The sequence below is a fragment of the Coloeus monedula genome, assembly GCF_965178545.1.
Source record: "Coloeus monedula genome assembly, chromosome: 12".
NCBI lineage: Eukaryota > Metazoa > Chordata > Aves > Passeriformes > Corvidae > Coloeus > Coloeus monedula.
In genome coordinates this window covers 10,553,395-10,578,165 of record NC_138792.1, presented here as the reverse complement: position 1 = coordinate 10,578,165, position 24,771 = coordinate 10,553,395, and the positions used below count along the sequence as shown (strand labels likewise).

The 24,771-nt window shown below is 36.3% G+C and overlaps 1 protein-coding gene across 10 annotated transcripts in view; it reads right to left on the bottom strand.

The window, feature by feature from the left end:
* The window catches only part of THOC2 (THO complex subunit 2), a 50,546-nt gene that overhangs the window by 5,523 nt on the left and 20,252 nt on the right, over window positions 1–24,771 (bottom strand). The window contains exons 11-34 of one of the 10 annotated variants that reach the window (XM_082289205.1): window positions 24,532–24,704; window positions 24,191–24,386; window positions 22,436–22,477; window positions 21,698–21,739; window positions 20,546–20,676; window positions 20,358–20,459; window positions 19,061–19,145; window positions 17,958–18,051; window positions 17,435–17,515; window positions 17,070–17,166; window positions 15,182–15,299; window positions 14,503–14,682; window positions 13,748–13,912; window positions 12,796–13,071; window positions 12,226–12,367; window positions 9,632–9,789; window positions 8,645–8,773; window positions 8,026–8,157; window positions 7,758–7,942; window positions 6,843–7,027; window positions 6,441–6,546; window positions 5,631–6,067; window positions 4,720–4,778; window positions 3,166–3,282 (exon numbers count right to left, since the gene is read on the bottom strand). In XM_082289205.1, the coding sequence (XP_082145331.1) occupies window positions 3,166–3,282; window positions 4,720–4,778; window positions 5,631–6,067; window positions 6,441–6,546; window positions 6,843–7,027; window positions 7,758–7,942; window positions 8,026–8,157; window positions 8,645–8,773; window positions 9,632–9,789; window positions 12,226–12,367; window positions 12,796–13,071; window positions 13,748–13,912; window positions 14,503–14,682; window positions 15,182–15,299; window positions 17,070–17,166; window positions 17,435–17,515; window positions 17,958–18,051; window positions 19,061–19,145; window positions 20,358–20,459; window positions 20,546–20,676; window positions 21,698–21,739; window positions 22,436–22,477; window positions 24,191–24,386; window positions 24,532–24,704 (3,432 nt within the window). Of the gene's footprint in view, window positions 1–3,165; window positions 3,283–3,895; window positions 4,779–5,630; window positions 6,068–6,440; window positions 6,547–6,842; window positions 7,028–7,757; window positions 7,943–8,025; window positions 8,158–8,644; window positions 8,774–9,631; window positions 9,790–12,225; window positions 12,368–12,795; window positions 13,072–13,747; window positions 13,913–14,502; window positions 14,683–15,181; window positions 15,300–17,069; window positions 17,167–17,434; window positions 17,516–17,957; window positions 18,052–19,060; window positions 19,146–20,357; window positions 20,460–20,545; window positions 20,677–21,697; window positions 21,740–22,435; window positions 22,478–24,190; window positions 24,387–24,531; window positions 24,705–24,771 lie in introns of those variants that run through there. The other 9 variants (XM_082289209.1, XM_082289206.1, XM_082289210.1 and 6 more) reach the window with 9 other exon arrangements.

Here is a 24,771-nt window from a genome sequence, read left to right as displayed (position 1 = left end):
ACAAAAGAGGTAAGTGGAAGATTAGTTTAAAACAATCAAGATATCACTTGAACCAAACCAATTAGTGTTTCAAACAACTTCCAAAATTTAATTAATCCTGTCCTTCTCCAGTTTCAGTAAACATTTAACTTACCAAAACCTGATGTTAGTGAACTTGTGTTAAAAGTCACACTAACAAAACTTAGGTCTCTTTCCTTTTATTATTGCACTAGAATTTTATTATCCTACAACAGAGATTGAACTTTCAATACTTCTTTCACTAGACATTTCTTTTTGCTCTTTTCCCTCATTCCTCTTTTCTTATTCCATTTCCTACAGTGCCATTCCACAAGTAAATTTACCCCTGCTCTCTTCTTTGCTGACAATGACACACAAATATGTTTTTTCTAAACAGCCCCATTCAGTTGTCTAGAGCCGCTTTCCACAGGAGAAAGCAAACTCATAGCTCTTCTTTCTCCTATTCCATTTCTTGTGTTCTCATGGCTGTTCACAACAGATTGCGCTGCTCCTCTATCATTCCAATGCAGGGTTTTGGAAAACTACATCCATCCTTCCCCACCTTTACCAGAAAGACTTTATCAACTTGCTTCTAGAAATGCTGCATCTGACGCCACATTAAATTTTGGGTACTTCTGTGTGGTTTGTAACTTGGACAAATGCCAAAGAAAGAAAAAACCTAATTCAAGTCTGGCACCATTTATTTCACCTGCAGTGTAAACCAGTATTTCCATTGTCTGGCTCCAGAAACTGAGCCAAGTCAGGAATAAAAAACATCTGTAAGCAGACAACAGCACTAGACTTTTAACTTTCAGTGGAAGCTGAACTCATAAATCTTACAGGCTTCTGAACATCCCATCCGTTTCCCAAACAAGTACATGGAAGTAAAGAAGAACATTTAACTTGTCTTACACCATGTACAGGGAACATTGTCATGAAGTGCTTTAAGTCTGTTAGAACGGCACTGAAGAGTGAAGATTAGTTCATTAAGTGAGAAAGATTAGAAAATAGCATTTAGAAAAGGAAGGAATGGGTTGGACACCCCCCCATCCCCCAAACAGCTGAAGAATAAATCCATTAAAAGGTCACACAACTGCAATACACTTCCAGCTAAGTCTACACAAACACATTATAGTTAATTCTAAAACACAACTTTTCAAATTAACTAGAAAAATAAAGCTGTTTGCTGATAATTTAATTACAAATAGCTTCACTGCCTGCTTAATTAAATCATTGTGCTAATAAGTAAAAGAAATATTTTTATATAAAACTTTAGCTTAAGTAATGAAAACATAGGCACATTTTCAATTAACCACCTGAATCTTGACTTATATAGTAAGAAAGGGAAAAGTGAGATTTTATGGATTCCCATATACCACCCTTCATGCAGAGGTGAGCTCAAGACAAATACTATAGCTCTCCAATTAAAAAAAATTAAATATACAAGATATGATGATGGCAATGATGATGATTTATAAGAGTATCTGGATTCAATCTACAGACACTGTAATTTCATCAGTGGTAAGACTAAAGGATGTTTCCCATATACACTATCCCTATAAGCACATACAGTTGGTATTGGAAAGATTCAATTAAAAAAAAAAAAAATCCATCAGCAAGTGTCCATTACAGAATCACAGCTATTTTGATTTAAAACATGCAAAGTGTTCTGAACACTTTGTACAACGCTAGCTACAACTAAACCAACAGTGTAAATACAGAATAGAAAATGGAAATCCATAACACATTTTTAAAGTAAGTGAATCCCAGGAAAACCCAAAAAGTATCCAAAAAGTCCAAATGGTCAGCATTTTCCAAGTGATAAATCTTTGTGCAGTTTAGTTACACACTGGAACTGAGTGTGTAACCAAAGACTTTAACAGCAACTTTAGAAGATTTGATCCAATTCCCATCAGTCACATCCCCTGATGTATCAGCGGGTGTGCAGTGGCTGTGACTATTACTCTACAACAGTTACAATGTGCCTGAATTTTAAAAAAACCAACAAAATAGTTACAGAATCTGTCTAAAATACTATATTCCAAGTGCTTGTTAGGCCACACCAGGAACACTGTGTTCAGTTTTGGTCCCTGCTATACAAAAGAGATGTGGACAGGCTGGAGATGGTCCAGAGAAGGGCCACAAAGGCTGATCCAAGACTTGGGCAGCCCGACACGAGAGGGAAGGCAGGGAGAACACGGGAAGAGGAGGCTTAGGGGAGACCTCATCACCACATCCCAGTACTTAAAGGGCGGCTACCAAGAGAGATGCGCTTTTAACAAGCAGTCACATGGAAAAATAATGGGTAATGGATACAAGTTACTCATGGGAGGATTCCAACTGGACACAAGAGGGAAACGCTTCACACCAAGAACAATCAGCCATTGGAGCATCTCCTCATGGAAGTGATGGAGTCCCCAACACTGGACACGTATAAGATCTGGCTGGACGGGGTGCTGGGCCATCTTGCCTACACCATGTTTTTGCCAAGAAAGGCTGGACCAGCTGATCCTTGAGGTCCCTTCCAATCTGGGATTCTATGAACTCCTGAGAGCATTCTTTAGTATCGCTTCTCCTAAGATAATGAAGCTGAAGTGCATTTACAGGAAGTAAATACACAAAGATGATGATAATTCAGGAGGTTGTCTGTGATGCTTAGAAACACAATACTATAGTACTAGAACATTAATACAGTTGTTAGGGGAAAGAGTATCAATATTCCAGGGGCATCTCAAATATTCTTTGTTTTAACTAACTACTGTTCCTTAATTGATATATTCAAAACCCCTCAAACAATTCTAAGAACTATTTTAGCTATCCTATCAGCTTTTCAGTCAAATGAAAGGCTTAATCATAAGGACATTTCTGTGTATTCACCAGTTTTAGAGGGGAATAGAAGAGACACTGACATGTTACATCTCTTCAAAATACTGACAGAAAGGTAAATTCAGGGGATTTTTGTTATGTTGCTTCTACATTACCAACCGTCTCTCCTGTACAGAGGATTTACACACCAGGACAAAAAACCCCATCCCTCTATTACTATGCTACTATTTACAGGAATGGAATTGGAATTTTCTGATGGGAGTTTGCCACAAGAGCGAAAGTTAACTTCTCTCTGCAACAAAATATGAAAATAAACTTGGCTGGTTTCTAAAAGATTCAAACCTTTGCTGAAGAGTCCTTGAGTTCGTTGAGGTTGTCCTGTAGAAAATGAACGGAGATGACACGTGAGCTGGAATAGTTTTCAGAAACCAGAGGGACTTTGGGAAGCACGGCCGTACCCTTGAAACAAAAAACAGCTACTCCTTCTGGAATAAATCTTATGTTAATACTGTACTCTAAATAAAGCTAGGAACTGAAATACTTTTTAAAAAGAAAGAAAGGGGGGGGGGGGGGGGGGGAGACAGTAATTATCTATTCTCTAGACTCTGCTATTAAATAAATTCCAAAGTCTGTATAAGTCCATATCTAATTCTTCCTAGAACAGTGAAAACACACTCTCCTGCCCAGACAAAAATATAAAGAAAAAATAGTCTTAACTCTAAATATAGCTGAACAAGAGGTGAAACAGGTTTAAAATACTTTTAAACCTGTATCTTCTCCACTTTCAGTTAAATGTGGTAGAAGTCACTCTAGAATGACCTTATGCTGCCATTTATAAAAAACTTCATCATTACGAGTAGTTATCACTGTCACCTGTTTCCTCAAAACTAGTAAAAGCTATTTGAATTCTCCAAAATTAACTTAAATCTTTCAAGTAAATCTTACATAGAAAAATATGTACTCTGAAAAAACAGAAAAAAAAGAAGAGCTTGTTCTAAAGTTGGTAAGATGGTGAAGTTTAAAGACCCACATAATCCATCACAGTGCTCTTGATGAAGTATTAGTAACTTACAGTTTTAAATGTTCAACGTACTGCAAATTCAAAGATTCCATGAACATAGATGGTTTAGAAATAATATAAATATGGAGCAAGGAATGGCTACCCTGAGTCTTCAAGTAGGCTACGCCCATGGTTTTGTGCTGCGCTTGAGTGCTTGGGGTTTCTCTTTGCTGGGTAGGAGGCTTGGTGGCCACATCTGGTTTTATCGTAACGCAGGGCTCAACATGGTGGGAACCCATTGGAAATAAACAAACCTCGAAGGGAAGGTACAACAGAAGCTGCATGCGCACTGAATATACACAACTACAGGAGAACTGATCACCAAGGAGACTTTAAAATGGAACTCCTTTCAAGACTCCTCCTTAGAAGGCACATATCGGTATGATGCTCATCAAGAAGCCTGATGAATTCAGAGGTATCGTACATCCCGTATCATCCAGGAATCTTCAGTGCTACAGATTCTTCAAAGAAGTGCAGAAAAATATGCTCCACTCTGTTGCAAAGACTCATTTGCTTGTAGCTACCATTGCACTCCAAAAAAACTGACTGCTTAAAGCAATGAGGCACTTCTGTGTAAAAATTCTCTTGAAATTTCCAAACACTATTTTACAAAATTTGTGCTAGGTCCTTGAAGCATTATTTTGGTTAATTAAAATATATTTTTATAGAAAAAAAAGACAGTCCGCCAATAAAGAAAAGGAATGCATTTTGTAATGCAACATAAAACCTCCAGTGGTTCCAGTGTATACTTGGCACAAAACTTGAAGGAAGTCGAATACTGGCATCCCAAACTTGTGAGCCTAACATGGGTGCTGCCTTCCTCAGGCTATACTAACCTTTACTGTTGAGGAATGTGACGGAGAAGAATGTGTATCAACTTTGCGGCGTTTTTGTTCTGAGGAAAGAACAGAACAATGGCATTATTAAAACACAGTTAAAAAAGGAGAATCAAATAGTATCACTTTCTGAAGTACCAACATAATTAAAGCTAGATTTCTTACCACTATGTGAATTTTGTTTTCCTTAAGCTATCTGGAGTTAACAGCATGCCTTGACCATCTTTGTGAAAGTTTGCAGCAAAGGTGTAATGTGAACAAACTGATGCAAAATTATGCTCACTCCAAACTTCAATTTTATGGAAGTCAGTGTCTGAACTCTGGAATTGCTATGAAGACCTTGAACAGGTGAACCCTATGAAAAGCATCATAGCCTGCCCTTGTGGTTTGCCTGAAGCAGCACAAATATAAAACTCAACATCAGCCTCAGATAATAATTTAAGGATTTGCTAACCCTTAATACAAGAAGGGACTGATAAAGCTTTCTGCATCCTTCTTAAGGAAGCGAAGGCCTGTTATCTTTTACTTTCCCTGTTTTCTTCCAATTCAAAGGTTGTCATGAAGCTCTCAGAGTACACACAAAGTTTTTGCATTACACTTTTGCAAAACTTGCACGGCCGAAGTTATACTAATACATTTTAATAAAAGACCATTCACACAGTAAAAAATGACAGGCTTTGTGAGAACAAGCATTCACTGGAGATGTGTGAAGTTCACACATTCACATAGATTGCCTTTTGAAGTTATTCTGACCTTTAGATATTGACTGTACTGAAAAGCCAGTGCCAAAATCTTTCTTACTACGTAGGGATTCTCTCTCAACTTCTCTAGCAATTTTTGACATTAAGTGATTTTCAAGTGACACATTCTATTTTTCTAGACAAGAACAGAAACGAAATATTCAAACTTACCCCTTTCAGATTCTGATGTTTCTGATCGGGGAACAGGTGACTTCAAGGACCCAGCTACTGGCACCTTTTCTCCTCCTTTAGCATTTTCCTTGGATTTCATCTCCTTCGCTAGATCTCTTTCTCTGGATGGCTCCTTTTCTCTCTCCTTTTCTGCAGTTGACTTTGACTCAATGATGGTAACAACCGTCTTGGACTTCTCCTCTTTTGAAGCTTTTTCTTCTTTCTTCACTTTTTCCTTCTCTTTGTCAGATTTTGGCGTTTTCTCCTTGATCTCTCTTGCTTTCTCATCTTTGTTTGCCCGTTCTTCCTTCGGTTTATCTTTCCCATCTTTCCCAAGTGCCTTCATCTCTGGAGTGGCAGCTGGAGTCTTGTCTTTTTTTTCTTTATCTTTTTCCTTCCCGCTTTTCTCTTTATCATCTTTCTCTTTAATAATTTTGCTGCATCAAAAATAAAAAGGCCAATTAGGATGGAAACAAAACACAGCTCTAGCTTTATCACAGGAGTTCTACTTTGGAATGTTTGACAGAATTTCCTGGAGCAGTCACCGTAAGATTTCAGATTTGCTGTTTCTTTATCAGAAAAGCAACAAGCAACTGTTCTCATTTATCTTATTTAGCTAAAATGGGACACATTTAACAACATCAGATCAGTAAAACTGTGTATTTTGAAAGAAATAATGCCATTTATTAAACTTTAAGGAAATTGAAACTATTTATACAGAACCCAAAATAAAAGGCAGGTCGTTTTCAAGTGTACTTCTCTGTCTTGGAAGGAAGAAAACAGAGAACATATGAGAATAGTTTTTCTCACCTATTAGATGCACTGTTTCCATTGCTTGTTGTCACCTTTGGTGTAGCGTTGACAGTTTTATTAATAACTTTCACCACACCCTGAGACTTCTCCTTTAGCTTATCTGCTTAAAAAAAAAACAGAACAGGTCTATTTCAGCAAGTTACTATATATCCTGTTGGTTAAAACACAACAAGTAGCTGAGCACATTCATGTAAGGTCATGTGTAGCTAACAGCTAAAATTAGGCAGCAGAACACCCTCTCCCAAAACCAAGTAAAAATAAAGAACATTCATTGATCCTATTTGGCATCACATTTACATGTTTTCTTTTTAGCTTAATGAAGCAAATTTTGAGAGAAGCCTGGAATATCAGAAGAATTCTACTGAAAAATAAACATATAATAATCATAGGTGTGTTTACCAGTCTCCTCAGTAGTGCCCTCTTCCAGTCTAACTGTATTTATTGTGAGAGACGTAGGCATCCCAGCACCACCTGGCCCATTTTGTACTGTTGCAGGTACAGCATTCCTGGCAGGTGGGTCTTTGTGGTGAAATTCATTTTCAGGTATCATGAAAGGCTTCCTACTTTTCAACTGTCCAGAATAGCTGTAAGTCGCACAGATTGTTAAATATGCACAAACATAAAGCAAAACATGGGTTGAATCTTAAATGTGGATCTAATCTAACAGTTCATCTGTTATTTATTTCACAGTTTTTCCTAACTCATACGCAGTTTCTTCCCCCTTTATTGATGAGCTCAAAAGAAAAATAAACAAACCCACTAGACATAGAAGCAGCCCTACTTCCACACTCTCTTCCTCACCATCACACACACACACCCCCACATACACCCCCTGCCAAACACACAGAACAAACTGACGACTGACAAAACTTCAGACTGCTAGGGCAACCTGAACTGCCCCTCAGGCATACGAGGATGGTTCCACATTCACCACAGGAAGATGTAACACGAAACTAAGCATTTTAGAATCATATAACACTTCCAATATCTAACCAGTCTTGCAGCAATAGCCTCTTGGCTTTCTTCCTTTTACTATCCCTCCTATCTCCTTGCTGCTATAGTACTTCTCTAAAATAAAGCTATGCTCTTGTAAGTAGAAATCTTTACTATTTTTTACTAGAGTCTTGTAAAGGAAATTAGTGATCATCCAGCATAAAATGAATGTTTTCATTCACACTGCCAGCACCAAGATGCAGGATAGCGAAATCTTCTGTGATAAGGTAAAAATCAAATGTTAGGACTGTAACAGTTCCGAGTCTTTAGATGCCTTTCATGATCCACTTTTAACCACTTTCTTAAATAAGTTGTTGTTACCCCATTGCCAATGCATATAGATCAGGTCTCTTCTCTTTCTCTTCCTGACATATCTTGTGTACTCTTCTTTCCAAGGCTTGACCCAGGTTCAGCACTTTTGGATACCATGGAAGGATTTTGGTCAGCACGATCAGGATGTTTCTGATATGTGTATATTCACCTGTTTCCAGGCAGTGCACAGAAGCCTAAAACATAAATTAAATCTAATGAAGTTGAGGGGTTTTTTTAAAGCATTCAAAAACATAAGGTTTTTGGCATTTCGATTTACCTTAGTTAATTTATAGTGCCATTTGTGTACCACGTGTCTAAAATTCTCATAATCCAATTGATCAGCCTTATTTCCACCATCAAACCCAGTTGCTCGTAATATAGTTAGGAAGCCTGGATAGTTGCCACATTCCTACATGCACATCAAAGAAGAGGAAAAAATTCTTTTTTGGGAAACAAAACTGGTAATTCTAAATTCTAAACTCTAAAGAATGAGACGCGATCACACTTCACAAGACTCACATAATTTTTTTTTAAGCTAATTTATGTTGAAATTTTAGTTGTGGGTGAGAGAAAAGATTATTCATAATTTAACTAGATTGCGCAAGGAGTATTAGGAGAGTTTCCATATAAGTTATCTTTGAGGTAAGCTATGTGAAAATCAGAAATGGAAAGGGTTTTTTTAGCAAATATATTTTTTGACACCATACAAAATTAATTCTATCAAAAACACATATATAGTAAAATATAAGTCAATTCTATGATTATGCTATCAGAAAAATCCAATCACAATGTTTTTAAATCTAACAGTTTCACTAAATCCATTTTTACTGTGCTGAATTACACAAATGGTTAGTACATATTCTAATGAGCAAATTCATGTTAGTAATTTCCTATACCTTTTCATATATGACTCTGTCACTGTGCCATCTGGTCACGGTCTCCAGCATACAGCATAAAAACCTGCCATATCTACTGGCTTCATTTTCCGTGCAACTTGCAACTGTATATATAATATCAGAGAATACCTTTGAATAGAGCAAGAAAACGTTACTATGACCTTACTGAATTACAAAAGCAGAAGACCTAACAAAAATTATAAATTTCTCTCATCTAAACCACCATTAAGCTGGTTTCTAAATAAAACAGACTGCTTATAAAATACTGTTTGTTTCTCAACTGCTGGTCCTTCACTCTTAGCCCAGAATCCAAGCACTGCATACAGGTATTGCTGACACACAGTTTGATAGTTCAAGTGTCTTCATTGACATAATTGTGTTATTTTCAAATTAATAATGATTTGAGCTGGCAGAAGTAAACATCTAGCTAATCTGATGGAGAGAAGTTTTTTTTCCTGGCCCACACAGGTCCATCAGATAGGGCTACTTGAGTAGAAATGCTCTTTTGGATACATGAAATCAGAGCAGATACAGTGAGACAAACTAGCTCACTGTTTGTGGCACCATTTGCCAGGGTCAGAAGGGTCCCAAGGATGTTGCTGGTGGGGGAAGAGCATAAGAAAATTGGTTCCACTGCAGAAGAGCACACACACCAAAAATGGGAGTATTAGAGCAGGCCATGGAAATGCAGATTACTTAAAGGTTACAAAACCTGAAAGCAACTCCTATGACAGCTAATGACTTTGCTCTGAAACTCCACACTCATTAGGGTAAAACACAAACAACATTTCTTGAAAATAAACCCCTGAAGCTTTAAGAAAACTTTGCTTCTAAGATCTGAAGTACAAAAATGAACTTCTGATTGCTACAGATTCTAGAATGAAACATAAGAAATGATCTTGTTTACCTCTTCTGGGAGGCAGGAGACACACTAGCTTGGCATGTTTGTAGTGGCAATGATTTACATACACACAAAGAGCTACTTACTCGGTCATAGCAGAGAAGTGTAGAGAAGTTGGGTGTTTTTTGTTGATGCACCAGTTCAACAAAGTGAGCACAGTAAACTGCATCAATTGCCGAAAAAATGCATCGAGGAAATATACACAACTGTAAAAATTTGGTGATAGTCTCATTTTTGGTAGATTCTTCAAAAAACAAAAGTTGAGAGGGGAAAAAAGAAAAGAAAAATAGAGTAAATTCATGGTTTATCATTCAACTACTCTCTTCCCAAGAAGTTCAGTATGACACATCCATACTCTGGTGTTTGTACATTTGGCCACTTTTATTTCAGACATATTTTTGGCATTGATCAGAAAAAGTGAATATAAGTGCAACTGTTTAAGGGTGGGGATAGAATAGCAGGGTAGATGTAGCAAATGTTTATTTTTTATTGGCAAAATTCTTCTTTCACACAACAGGGCTAAAAACTGGTTCTGGGAAAGCTTCAGCAAACTTCTCCACCTGCTCAAACTGCGCACACCAGCAAAGCAAACACCACCTGCTATTTCCCTAGAACACTTTCTTTCATCTTTCTAGATGAGGCTGACTTTCAGCTTGGTTTCCTTAGAAACTGATGAACATGCTGTCTCTATACAATTCATTAATAATCATTCTCCCAATTAATCAAACAGAGGAATTTAAAGAGGAACAGTCTTCAGTAAACCACCACCCCAATACATACACTTTTTGTGAAAGTTTCATTCTACCACTGAGTAAAAGACTGCAATGTATCAAGTTCAAGAGTTACCTGTTTCTCTGTTTGACCAACCCCAGTTTGGTAAACTCAACACCCAAACTGGTCCCATGGCAAGAAGGAGCATAAAAACAAGCTGAGAGGAATGTACAGCACGAAAGCAAGGTCAAAGGAAAGCACAGAACTAAAGACTGCCAAGTGGATGTCTCCAAAGGAAGAACACTCATGATCCTCTCATGAGGGCCACTGGTGGTTTTGCACAGGCCACGAGTCATAATACCCAGGGTTTACTTGCTTCAATTCTGTGATGCTCACGGAATAAAGCTTGTTCAAGAAAGGACTGTCAGCTTTTACTTAACTAAAACCTTTATGTTGACTTTAATTTTAGTATCTACCCCTCAAAGGTTATAACAAACATTTGAAAAAAAGAAAAAAAAAATCTATCAAGAGAATCACAGTTCATAGGACAATCAAGTATGTGTTGCTCCAGAAGTGTATAAACAAAGCAAGGAAACAGCCAGTCAGAACAGGTAGTCTCCAATTGCTAAAGATACCAGGCTATATACTCTGTCAAAAACTAACCTGTTCTCAAGGGTAGAAATACTCTATCAAAAGTTTATAGACAGGAAGCCAGTCTTCAAAAAAACCAAATATCTTTTAAAAAATAATTATATAATAAATATTTTTAAAAAATAATAAAACCTACTACTACAGTGGATGTGCTGTTCAATTTCCTCATATAGTACAATTACAGATTATTTCTTTCAATAGGCAAACTGCTGAAATAATCAGCTTGCCTCTGGATATAACACTGGGAAAATTCCTCCAGCTGAAGCCCAAGCACAAGAACCAACAATAAGCTATTCCCAGTATCCCATAAAGTGTTACATGTATATACAGATCATACTAACACAAACTATTTTCTACACACTTTTGGGTGCTTCTTTAAGTAGACAGATTTACCAAGTCACCTCTAGACCAAGCTTTAATCAGGCAGTAATTTTTCAACCAGTAATTTCCTGCAGTTCATTCGCTGTCCACACCAGTACAATAAATATTTATAGGGAATAACTTCTCTTGATATAACTGTCAGTGTTTCTTCATTAAACCAGTTGGATGGATCTTACACGAGCTGGACAACAAAACTCTTTTCCACTGGATTATGCTAGGCTTCTTGGGACAGACGAACTACTACTTCCAGTTACAAACTCAAAGTTCATCCAGAGAAGAAAACTGACCAGAGAAAAACATTTCAGATTAACCATACCAGCAGAGTTCACAAGCAACATGAAACACTACAGAGGTTTTGCAAGAAAAAACCTTAGTTCTGCTTGCTGCATATCTGCCATATGAAACACGTGCATGCTGTTTCACTGCATGGGGCTGGTTAGGCTGGCATAACACTTATCTTGTCATTGGAACAGGGTTTATGCCACCACCCAAACCATGGCATATTGCTCCTAATCACAGGACTCAAAGTAAGTTAACTCAAACCAATCATTGAGACTTTACATGCCTATTTTTTGTTCTATAGCAATTATACTAACTTAGCAGCATTCCAACTGCAGTTAGCAAGTACAAGCCAGCTTGCAATTACAAATTTCCACTGAATTGCTCTATCTCTAACTTATTTTCTAAATTAGGGCAAAATTTAAAAGGTCTTCACATTGCAAGAAACAAAAAAGCCAACTAAGCCAACAACGAAAGCCAACTACTCAGCATTTGCAAAGACACATTACATTCTAACTAAAAATTTACCTTGCTAACAGACCTCTACATATAAAGAGATCAAATTTTCAAATCAACATTAAGAATATTAGTGCAAGGAAGTTCTGGAGACAGTGACAACTACAATAACATCCACAGCATTTCCCCTAGACACACTTACTTGCCAGAAGCCAGTTATCTTTCTCTAGTTTCAGTCTCTGTAGAACCCTCTGCACATGCTCCAATTGCTTCTTCTCCTCTTCAAGGAGCTTGTCCTGCAGAGCCGTGCAACGTTCTTTTTCTTTTTTCTTTTTATTTGGAGGCTATAAAATGTCAAGGTAACTCATTTAGTATTGTACTAAAACTTGCTAAAGACAGAGCAATAAATTCCTCGTAATACTAAAGAATACTTGGAAAACTTTTCATTTCACTCAAAAATGCTCTGCTCTAGTAATCAACTGATTTTATGGACACTGGCTGACTATACTTAAGAGTGAACAGACAAACGTGTCAAGACCTTCTTTCTGGAACTGATTTTCCAGTAATTTTCACTTAGTGGAGTCACTAGTACTTTTCACATGGGAATTATGAAGAAAAGTCAATCCAAATTATGTTAACGTGGCAAATCAGAATGGATGAACCAGGTGACCAAACTTCCCAGATCTAAACAACCTTAATATAATACTTCAGGAAAAGAAACTCTTTTAAGGCTAGAAATTTTAAACTGGACCACAAAATTGTATCAACATACCATTTCCTGATTGTCATCTATGGCTTTCATCTGGACTTTAAGTTTATTGACTTCTCTGTCATAGCTGCTGTGTGGCACGGCAAGGTCATACATTGTTAAAGACCAGAATGTAGCATAAAACTGAGGGCTGATGTCATCCCAAACTTTAGGGAGGTGCAGAGAAATCACAGCTTCGTGAACAGGAGCCATCACCAGCTCACACGATGTAATGTATTTGTGAACTTTGTGCTGCTGTTTATTTCCCTTCTCAGCTTTTTTCAGTTCATCATACTTTGACTGTGGATAAAAAAATAAAAGAAATAAAAAACTAATCTATATATACAAAAATTAAACTTAACAATATAATTTAACTTTTCTCAAAAACCTTTCTATACAACATTTACACATGTGAAATGTCAGTATATAAAGCACTGAAGAACCTCATACAGCGTCTTTAGTCTTTACTCATATTGGATGGATTTATCTTTCCTCACCGATGTGTCTACCTGTTGTTATAGTAATACATTATACTACATCAAGTTAAAACTGCTCTCCATATTGAGCTTTTTTAGATGCAGGAACAAATTTGTTTCTGACACTTCCCAAGATACCATACCATTCGGCAGCTGCAACACTTTCCTCCACAGCAAACATCCATCTAAAACACCTGCAGAAGAACTCAGACCTTTGAGGAAACAGGGAGGGAGAGAATTCCTACTGATAACCCAAGACATCCAAAGAGGTGACTTCATTAGCTACAACTTCTGTAAATTGTGTAAAAGTTGATACATGGGCCATATTTTCTAAGAAGATTAAGGACAACCTGTTCCAGCCCACAGCTTCTATTTCTAATTCTACTCCTAAAACTTTGCAAGTTTTATTTAGCAAACAAACTTTATTGGAACCTATCACAGGTACTGGTAACGGTACCAGAGCAGCACTACGAGCAAACAAATGGAAGAGCTGTACTCACTGAAATGTGGTGCGCATACATGGGTCTTGAGAGGAAGAATGCAGCATCATGAGGCGTGTGAAACTCATTACAGAGAACATCAATAGAAGGCACTCGCTTAATGTAATCCTCTGTGCTTAGATTGGATGCTAAAAACCCACCAAATTGTACCAGGGTGTCATGGCACTACAAGTGAAAGATACAAAAAGTTAGCAAACATTATTATTTTGTTCAACAATTAAGTTGGGGAGAGCTTCAAACTTGCTTTTTTTTTTCTTTTTGTTTCTCATTAAGAATGAGAAACACCAAATAATAAAGCAAAATTTTCTCATGGGGGAAGAACAATAAAATAAAAAACCCCACTGAGAAAAGCCAGCAGAACTCAACAGTATTCTATTCTACCAGAATGGAATGCAACTGGTTCCTATCGCCTAAGGCAGCAAAAGAATTCTTAAAAAAAAAAAAAAAGGAAGTTTCACTACCAAAGATTAGAAAACATGACGGACACTTAAGAATTTAACTTTTTATGACAAAGGATGCTTTGCTCTTTTACTCAGAAATCACTCGTCAATATAATACACTTTTAATACACCCATGTATTTTAATAGAGCAACCCTGCAATTAGTTTAAAAAGTCTTATGTATTTGTTGTACTGGATTCTCATATGTAATTTTACACATTTTGCTATTTATGTGCTGAATTCTTAGATATTGTGATGATACACTAGAAGTTAACAAGAAGGAGGGGATCTCATAAATACAGGTGTTTTTACTTGCCTGATCATACAGCTTTCCCACCAGCTTCAGATGTTTTTCCCCTCCTTCCTGAAAGATGACACCATTTCTCTGTTGAGCCATAAGCAGGCACAGTGGGAGGGCAAGATCATGGTCCAATAACGCATCTTTCAATCTCTGAGATGACTTTTTTGTATTCCTGATTTGGCCAAAGTATCCACCCTGCACAGTACAGAAGAAGTTACCCAAGTTGGAACACAGTGCATCACAAATGGAATCTATGTGTGCTGACTGCAGAAATACTGATGAACTAACAGCAATAGTCTCCTGTCCATCAGTACAACTCTCTGGATCCTGTACTGCAATGTATGTATAGAAGAATCAGAAACTAACTAGTCTTGCATGCTATTAATTAGTTTTTGCTACTCTCCCCAGCAGGTCTGAGCCAGCAGGACTGCACCACATCCAAGTTCAGTGACTGCTGGAACACACAGATCTGTCATGTAACACTCTCTCCTGAATGTGCGATGCTATGAAGCATAGCAATTAAGGTTCACGTCTACACTGCCTTGGCTGCCTGTCTCAAGGCCTGTAAGCTCAAAAGGGGGGGCAACTCTGATAAAGCACACACCTTTCTCAGCTATGCTGCCATAGTTCTTGAACCAGAGTCTTTAGAAGCACCATTAAAAAGCAACAGTTATTAAATTTAACATAAACGCACCTCAGCTTTCAGTTGTTCTCCACCAGTCATGGCTTCCAGTTGTTCCATGGTCATTTCTTCAGTAATCTCTATCCCCGCCATTTTCTGCACTACCTCTTTTAAAATAAGCAAATCAAAGCTGCAAAGAAAACAGAAAAGTGGAGTAAAAACAAGACAATTTGTTTAAGAACCGGAAGCTCTGACATTCAATATATATTACAAAGCAGCACTACAATGCATATAAACAACATTTTTATTCTTTTTTCAAGAAGAAACTGGTATGCCAAGCACAAGGATTTCTTTATTGCAAGTAAAAAGCTAGTACTTAAAAGCAACACTGTCATTCAACAGTTGGATTTCAGAACCCCTTCAGAACAACTTCCTTGTTTTTGAAGATGGTAGTGAATGTGGTGCTATTAACTTTTATGTATCAGCAAATTAATCATAAAGTTTATTGCTCCCTTTTTTTGTTTTCCATGTTTCAAACTCTATCTATACAGTAATTTTATGATTATGGAACTTTTCATATTTTGTTAAGAGTATCTAGAATAGTACACAGCCTTAGAAATGTTCTGGCAAAGTTAGTCTGGAGAGGTTTCTTGGAAACATGGAAAATATCTTATTTTTACTTGAAACACGGAATATATAAAATACTCCAATAATCATCCTGCCCAGAGACTAGGTTTTACTTCCTGCTCTGAATTCCGTAAGGACAATGACTTTTCCTCAATAGAAGTACAGTAAACTGTATCCCAATCACACAAAGCAGCAATGTTTTCCAGTAACTTCTGGAATTTTGTGACCTACTTAGAAAAAGCATTGACCTATGGCTTCCAAAACCAAGTTTCATCTTTAAATAATTTATATGACTTATATCTTTGTTTGCTGTTCCAACCATAAATATGTTTTCTGTCTAGGAGCTGTGCAATACCAGCATAAACTCCAATTCAAATACCTGAACATTGCAGTCCTATGAAACTGGTCATACCAGTAAATCCATTTTATTCTTATGATCCCAAGTACTAAACTGACTTGTTTTACCCAAAATACTTACAGTTGTGATTTTGGGGAAGACAATAAACATTACTTACCCTTCCTCTGTAGCTCAATGTGATTGCCATCATCAGAACAAAACAAAGTAGGGACAGAGGAGCATATGAGACTGAATGTCTACATTGCAGTGAAGGGGAAAAAACTACATTTCTCAATATAACTACCCTAAAATAACAGTGGTGTGTTATCACCACTGGTAAGCTGCCTTTCAATAACCATATGGGGATTTCTAATAGAAAAAAAGTTGATACTCACCTATGTGATAAAATTAAGTAAGTAAATGAAACAATAATACTGAGTGATGACAATGGAAAGACAAAAGGAAAACTCAAATTGGAAACCTTGTTTTGAGTTATGACTGACATTGACACATGAAGAAGCAATTCAACTACCACTAAACAAACTGGAAAAAGTATTTAAATAATATTAAAGTGTTAAGAGCCATCCCTGCAAAGAAGACATTATGAGAAAGGAAAAACAAACTGTAGTTTGTTTTAGTTGTTCACACTGCTTTGTATCATGGATACTTATTTTTTAAATAATGTACAATAAGTTCTATGATGAAATTACACACTGGTAGAGTTTTTTTCCCCTGTATGGTTAGCTGTTAAGAAAACTATTAAAGTGAGTTAAAGATGAAAAATCAGTGCTTCAAAAATGTCACAGCTGTATAACTAGAGGAAAAGTAATGTATTAAAGAGTAAATAATTTTTTCTGCTATTTAACCTTCCCAATACTACGAATGCAGTTTACCACTGCTAGAGCAATGACTACATTGAGTGCCTGTGTATCAGCAAAGACCCAAATAACACTTTATAAAAACTGAGTTTATAAGGATCCATTGTGCAATACTTGCCTCTTGCCAGCTTTCAGCTGGTTGGCTACATACTGCAGGAGGCCTGCAAGTTCAATTGGGTATTTTCGGAAAACAGCACCACAAAAGCTTGCCAGACCTAAAGTAAAGAGAAACAGCTGTGACTGCAACTCATTATTAAATAAACATTAACAAAGTGCATATGGCATCTTAGCAATACATGAATTTCTGGAATACAAAGAAAAAAAAATTCCTATTGATTAAACTTGCCAGCTCTCCATTTTGTTTAAACTACTAGTCAGTAAGTGCAAGTAAAACATTGATCATAATGATCAATGGTTGAATAGATCATAGGGAGGCTGAAATATTTTAAACATTATTGTAATAAATAAAACAAGTATACTAACTCTGCAGCCAGCTTGAGATTGTAGTGTCATCATGCTTCATTCTCTCCTTCTCAGGGTTTGCCAATGCCTCAATGATACAATCTTCAGCGGAGTTAAAGAGAGTATTTTTCCTCAACTTACAAGCACAAAAGTTACAGAGACTTGTTTTTCTGGCTTTTGTAATACATTAATATGATATATAAGCATAGCAAGCACTAACACAGTTATGGTTTAAAAAAAATAAAGCCATGAAATAGCTTTTTTACCATACTATTTGTTTACCATACTATTTACAAGATCACTATGCCTTCAAGAGTGAAAGTAGTAAAAACCAAGAATAAATTTCAATGTGTGAAAGAATTAATAAAGAGGGTCCCATAACCCACTACAAGTCCAAAGGTATTTGCAAACGTCACTAAAGTTTCCAGCAAAAAGCAGCAAGAATAGAAAACAGAGACAATATTTACTCACAGGTAACAGATTTAATCTGGCTACAACTGCAGCTTTATCAATAAGTGATGTAGTGATTTACACTAAAGGATACATGCCAAGACATCGTAGTTCAGGGAAGTGAGGTATTTCAGTGAATCAACAACCGGAGTTATCAAGTTATCATATTTTTGTATTTGCGATAAAATCTGCAAGTTACAACAGACATTCAGCTGAATAGGGACAGTATTCCTTATCTTGCACATAATAAAAGCATTTTACAATACTTGTCTTCAAAACTTACACAAAACATGCTTAAAATTAATTTTTCAGAAGGTCCTAAAAAACTGTCAAAGCAAATAGGCAATCTCATTAATCTATCTAGCACCTTAAAGATACCAATGAAACAAGTCTCCAATATGTAAAAACAATTCCATATAATTTCTCTTTTCATTTATCAGCAAATAAAATAAGGAAAACATTTTTCTCCCAATATTTCTTAAGAATCCTAAACCTTAGCAGCTGGATTTTCTGTTCCTAAATACAGTAATAAATAAAAGACTATTTAAAAAAAACCCACAACCATGATGCTAGGTCATGAAAGACTGCAAGCAAACTGTATTAATCAAGTTCTAGTATGAACTCCTTGGTACATGACACACACGTATATTGCAGCAGTAATTTTTTCAAGTACAATCTAAAAACTGGTAAATCAATACCCTTAGATCACATTTGTGAGTAAGATGGAGGCCCATCAACACATTTTTACACTTCTCAGGCACTCTGTAGCACCAAGTAATCTTAAAAATCCTTCCCAACTTTGTAGGTGTATTTCAGACTTCAAAGCTTTAAGTTTTCTTCTAAATGACCCTGATACATCTCCACCCCACTCATAGACAACTGTCAGAGCAACTTAACCTGAATTCACATTCTGTGTAACCTGATTAGCTATCTCTGTACCTGAGACCCACCTCTGCCATCTCAAATTAAATTTTCTTCTTTCTGCAGATGGTTATCAAGAAATGTTTCCATATTTAATATCTAAGTATTATTAAGTCATATTTAGTATCTCACTATGTGCTCAACTAAAAAATTACTATACTTTAAAATCTGCATCAAAAGTAAAAAAATAATTAAATTAGAACTGCAGGTCCCTTCCTGAACTTCAATTATCTGTTGTTAGGATGAAATAGCATTCAAATACATGTAACTACATACATAATCAAATAAAATTGTAGGATTGCTGTGGCTGAGCTTCCCAATTTGTCTTCCAGAGGGTTTCACATTTTCCTTAGTTAAACGCCTGTAAAAGAGAACATGTTTTATTACAATAGACAAGCTAGAAGAATATTAAAACATGTTAGTTTCAGTGAAAAACATGTTTGTTAGTCCCAGAAACTAACTTCTCACTAGCAGACGTGTTTTCAAGAAACCTCAGCATAGAAATACTACTCCATTGAGAACTGGAAACTGAGAAATCCTCCAAGATGCAGACACTACAGTCAATCCAGTTGTCCCTGTGTTACTATGGACCATATTCTAGCTTCAACTTCAAACACTTTGCTTTCAGAAGTTGTCAATGAAACCTGTACCACATACACCAAACTACCATGTGATGCTGCTAGTTGCTCCTGAAAATTTAATTTAGCCACAGATCAGTCATTTTTTGTTGCATTCTGTTCATTGAGAAACAGTATTTCTTTCTTTGCATTACAGTTCCACACCATTTCCTACTGGAGATTTGAGCTCAACCTGAAACCTGAAGTTGACAGTAAATTATACACACAGCAATCTTCAACAACTGACAGCACTGTAGTTCACCTGCACAACTGAAATCCATAGTACAGGGGAAGGGGGGGAAAGGTTTATGGTGTATGCAGCAAGTCAGAAGGGAATCAAAACAATTGTTCCTGGCTTTCTTAGCTCTGAGTCCAAAGTTTTTTATCCAGAAACAATTACTGTCTTGCCTATATGGAAAGGTTCTGATTATCCACATTGTAACACCACACCACATTTGCTTTTGGCAAATGGAGAACCTAATTCCCTGACAGTGACATCAAATGTGAGGTAAATCTGAAATTGCTGTGAGCCCACTTGAGGATGAGAATAAATAATTCTGTTCAACTTACTGCCATACATTCAAACCTACAGAAAACACAACAAGATTCTTGAGACTCTTTGGACGAGAGTCTCCACACCTAGAGAAAATATGTAGCACTCGGACATTTCCATAAGCAAAGCAATTTATTGAACACCTTACCCATGGAAAAGCTTGTAAATCATTTAATGGGACATTTTTCAGAGATTAGATACCCTTGTTGCTGACGAATTTGTCTTTATCCTTATTTGATGGTTTTTAACCACAATACATTAAATACTTCATGAACAAGAACTATTGGGGAAATTATTAAGTCATTAGACAGGGAATGTATTTGTCAAGCTTGTTTTCTTCAGCTGGTGATATGCAATACAGTGCAATACAGTTCATAATTATTTATGGGAATAGACTACTTACTTCATGATGTATTTGGCTCGGTCTATGGTTTGAGCTTTAACTTTCACAAGAAGTGGGTGACTATTGTATGTTTCATTCTTCCATTGCCCATAGAGACGGTACCTGGCAAAGTTATACAGGAAAAGGAAGTTCAGTACTGACAATTCAACAGCCCATTCCAAAGGATGGAAACAAATCGTTCTACTCACCGGTACTGGTATGGAAAGGTTTTGAACATTCCCCATAATTCCTCAGACATGCATGCATTGCAGTCCATCAAGGAAAGAGATGGAAGCAAGACTTGATCAGTAATACTCAACAAACAGCTGAACAGTGTCTCCTGAGATAAAGACAAAACCCCAAGGTAACCATCAGGAAGTGCCTCAGAAGCAATGTTATACTTGCAATGTGCAGATGCATGAATGGAACATTTTATTAGATTGATAAAAAACCAAGTACACCAAAAGATTAAGACCTTCAGAACAAAGCAAAAATTTAAATAGGACCTAGAAGTATCTCCCATCATAATCATTTAGTAAATAATTTATGGACTATATATACTGCCAATATTTTACCTGCCTATATAAGATACAAGAACAAAGCTGCTGAAATCTTCAGAAGGTTGCATTCATTTTCGAATCAAACATACCATTAAAAAATTGATATTCTGTGGACTTGCATGAAGTGCAACACAGGAAAAAACAGATTTTGGCAATTGCTTTCAATTATTAAGGTATTCCTCATCGTTACTTCCATTTTCAAAATTTCAGATAAAAACCTGAAAGCATTATGCATGTTCCCAAGACACAGTACCAATTTCCATGTTTTCAGTATGCTATCCTTGCCCTTTCTTAAACATTTCTCTTTTCCACTGAGCTATTTTAGAGTAACTACAGCAGCAATGAAAAGAAAACCAAAACAAAATGCAAAACCCAGAAGAGATTTTCTCTGCAATGATTCAGGAAATCAGGGTAAGTGAGAAAGAGGAACAAGTAACAATGAAAACTGCAGAAACTTCATACTGAAAACTCACTTGTTGAGTTAAAAAAAAAACCTACTTGTTTTTTGTGTTAGAATTCAACTGGACACTTGGATTTCATTCTGAACAATCTTGATAATAAATTAGAAAACTTCAAAGTAAATAAATTAAGCAATTAAAAAAAACCCAAAACACTGTACTAATAAACACCTCCCCTACTTCTAATTTGTCTTTTCTCTATGCTTTTCCCCACCATGAAGTGTATTTATAGAATAAATAGCTTGAGGATTTCCAGCTGATTCCAAGCAAATAAGAAGTAAAATGCACATTTGCTCACAATTAAAATCTTGCATAAAAACACCTTCTTCCAAAATAAACTCACCATTTTCTCTTTATCTTCCTGTTTGCTTCCATCAGACTGAAACTATAACAAAGACAACCATGTTAATTGTAGCACAGTTAATGTAACAGTTACAGTTTCAGAACAGGGCTATCTCAGCAAAAGAATAAACCTGAAGGGCCAAGCATTTCTTAAATGTTTAATTTGCCACATCTGTCAGCATTAAAGTATTTTTAAACAGAAATTCAAATGCATGGATGAAATGCATTCCTTACATTTGGAGGGGCTTTGTACAATTTTGTCCAAAAAGAAGTAATAACTAAAGCTACAAGGGAACTTGGTACTACATACGAAATATTGAATTTTCTTACTGGAGAGAAAAAAAAATGCCTAAGCATTCACCTTCTACCTAAAAAAATCTCAGGACTTCCAATGCAGTTTCCAACAGCCATAGATTATTGCCCCATCTTTCTCTCTCAGTAACACCCTCTTAAGCTTTTAGTCTTCCTTATTAAATTTCTTTTTCTCTCTGCTTGCTCCACTCACCAAGAAAAGCATATTAAGCTATCACACCAGTAAGTGCACAATTATTTTAAAGGTACACTTTAGCATGAAAGCTGCAATGCAGTGTTAGTAGTCTAACTTTTAAACTACTGTATGGGTAAACTTAGAGTCAAATTACCTTCAATTATAAGTATTTCTACTGTGTGTTAAATGTAGTTTCACAACTAGAACATGCTGATGGCAACAACGCATTAAAAATAACTTTCCCTATGTTACCTTAACCACTCTGTCACTGACGAATTTCTTCACAGTTCCAACCTAGAGCAAATAGCTAAAATGTTGCTCATTCTTGCCAGAAACACATTAAACTTATATAAAAGTATATTTACAGTAAACCTGCACAAGAGATTCCTATAACCAAGTAATCTCCATTCCACTGTACATATCCACAGAAACAAGGGCTTTCTCACCAACCTTCAATATTTGAATTACTAAGTAGTCCTAATAGTCTGCTGACAGCAATAAAATGCATTAGTCCCTTAAAATTATAACTTTCAAATTAACTACACTGTCAGTGCAACATAGCTATCACTGAAGTGATATCAGTCTTCTCACTGACCAACAAGAAATGACCATGCTGTAAAGTTAGAGTATTTATCATCAGGAAATCTTACCAGTCTGGATGAGAAACTGCCAAGAAATTATACAGAGATATGGAAATAGGGAAAGTTTCCATGATTTTATTATAAAGACTACATGACACCCAAAGTTACTGTAGGTCTCTCACCCTATCACTGCATCTTGGAACCTAACAAGAATAAATTCTCCTAACAATTTTTTGAACAAAAAGATCTTCAATCCAAAGAATTACCTATGTTTTTAGCTCTGCATCATCAGATACAGCTGTACATGAAAGCCTCCCCTCAGGCAGTATATGAATTATGAGCATTCCAATATTTATTAGTTGCAGTTGAAATAAAAATACTTTTAAGAAAAAAAAAAGTTATAAAACTGAAAACTTCCCCTCCAGTACCATTTAGATCAATCAACCGCTCCAATTTTCGGTCCTAAGTTAAAATAAAATGCTGGGTAAAACCCATGACTTTTAAGTTTTGGGCAAGTGGACTGGTCATTCATTGATAATAATAGTAATTCAAAAAATATTTATTCCAAAGTTTCTCTGAGCCGTTTAAAAAAAAAAATTAAACCCCCCTATTGTTGACTTGAGAATAAACCAGAAACTGCTAGTTAAATAGCAAATTGCCAGAAAAGTAGCAAAAGAAACCATTAGCCTCAATCTGAACTACTGAGCACATTTTAAGGGAGTTCAGAATATAAATTCAATTTGGAGCCTTTTAAAACAGGTCATACTGCCAATCCTTCAATAGACACACAGTAAAGATACGGCCAAAAGACAGTAACCCATCTCAAGAGATTAGTTTATTTCTGAAGTTGGCAACTTGAAGTGGCTTCCACATCGAACTCATCCTTAGCAGCATCTAAAGATTTGTCACTGACACAAGATCAATAGCAGCAGCATTTTAACTAGGCAGAACAAGGGGGAGAAAAAAAAACGGAGTAAAAGGATGCAACATCCCCTGCTTCCCAAGAAACCTAACAGCTAGAACAGAAAGCTGAAATTATTTGCACTCCACATGTATTAGGTTATCAATCTTCATTGACTACATTGTTGAGGCAATAATGTAGAAGGTCCCAGGCAGTCAGTACCATATGTCTGCTGGGTTTTTAATTATACACACAGAGGCAATATTTTAAAATATGAATACCATAATGAGAAATTAGATATCACTAAATATCCCCAGTTATAAACCTAAAGTGCCTAAAGTTGTTCATAAAGATGTCTCTAGATCATAAAATTTATCAAAAGTTAAAATAAGAATCTCCAAGTTTGTCCTTAGTCAAAATTTTGTTTCAGCATTTGAGCATCACACAATTAGCAAGACAAACATTTTTTGACATCAGAATAATTGGTATTTTTCATGTTTTGATCAGCTGTTGTCTCATACCAACCTCTTTCATAAATGCTTTTCCAAGACGTACTACTTTTGCAAATAAAATGGGATCATGGGACAGATGAGGACCAAGGTAACAAAGCATGTTGAACACTTCCTTTCTCAATTCCTCAAAGCTCTCTGCTTGTTTTGGTGCTCTCTTGTTTGGCAAAGAGGAAATTGGTGACCCTTTAGCTCCTTTAGGTACACCAACTCTGAAAAATAAAATGTGCAGCATTTCACATGAAATAGAAGTGCAAATTTTAGAAATGTATCCATAATTAAGCTTATTAGTGAATTCACACTGTAAAGAAATTGTTTTTCCCCTGTGTAGCAGCAGAATTGTGGCTGTTACTTTACCTGCGGTACAGAGGCTCAACTGTCACGTGGACAAGCTGGCAAAGCGCGATCGCAATCGGCTTGTGCGAAGTAGCGTAGAACGGAGGCATCTGATCCATAATACTTTGTGAATGGTGCCAATCACCAATTTTTAATAAGGCTTCCAATAAGCCAAGTTTCTGATTATCAGGAGGCTGCAAGATAATAAAGAAAAAATATGTTCATAAAGCCTCCTTAATACTTCTCCTTAAGCAGCAATCC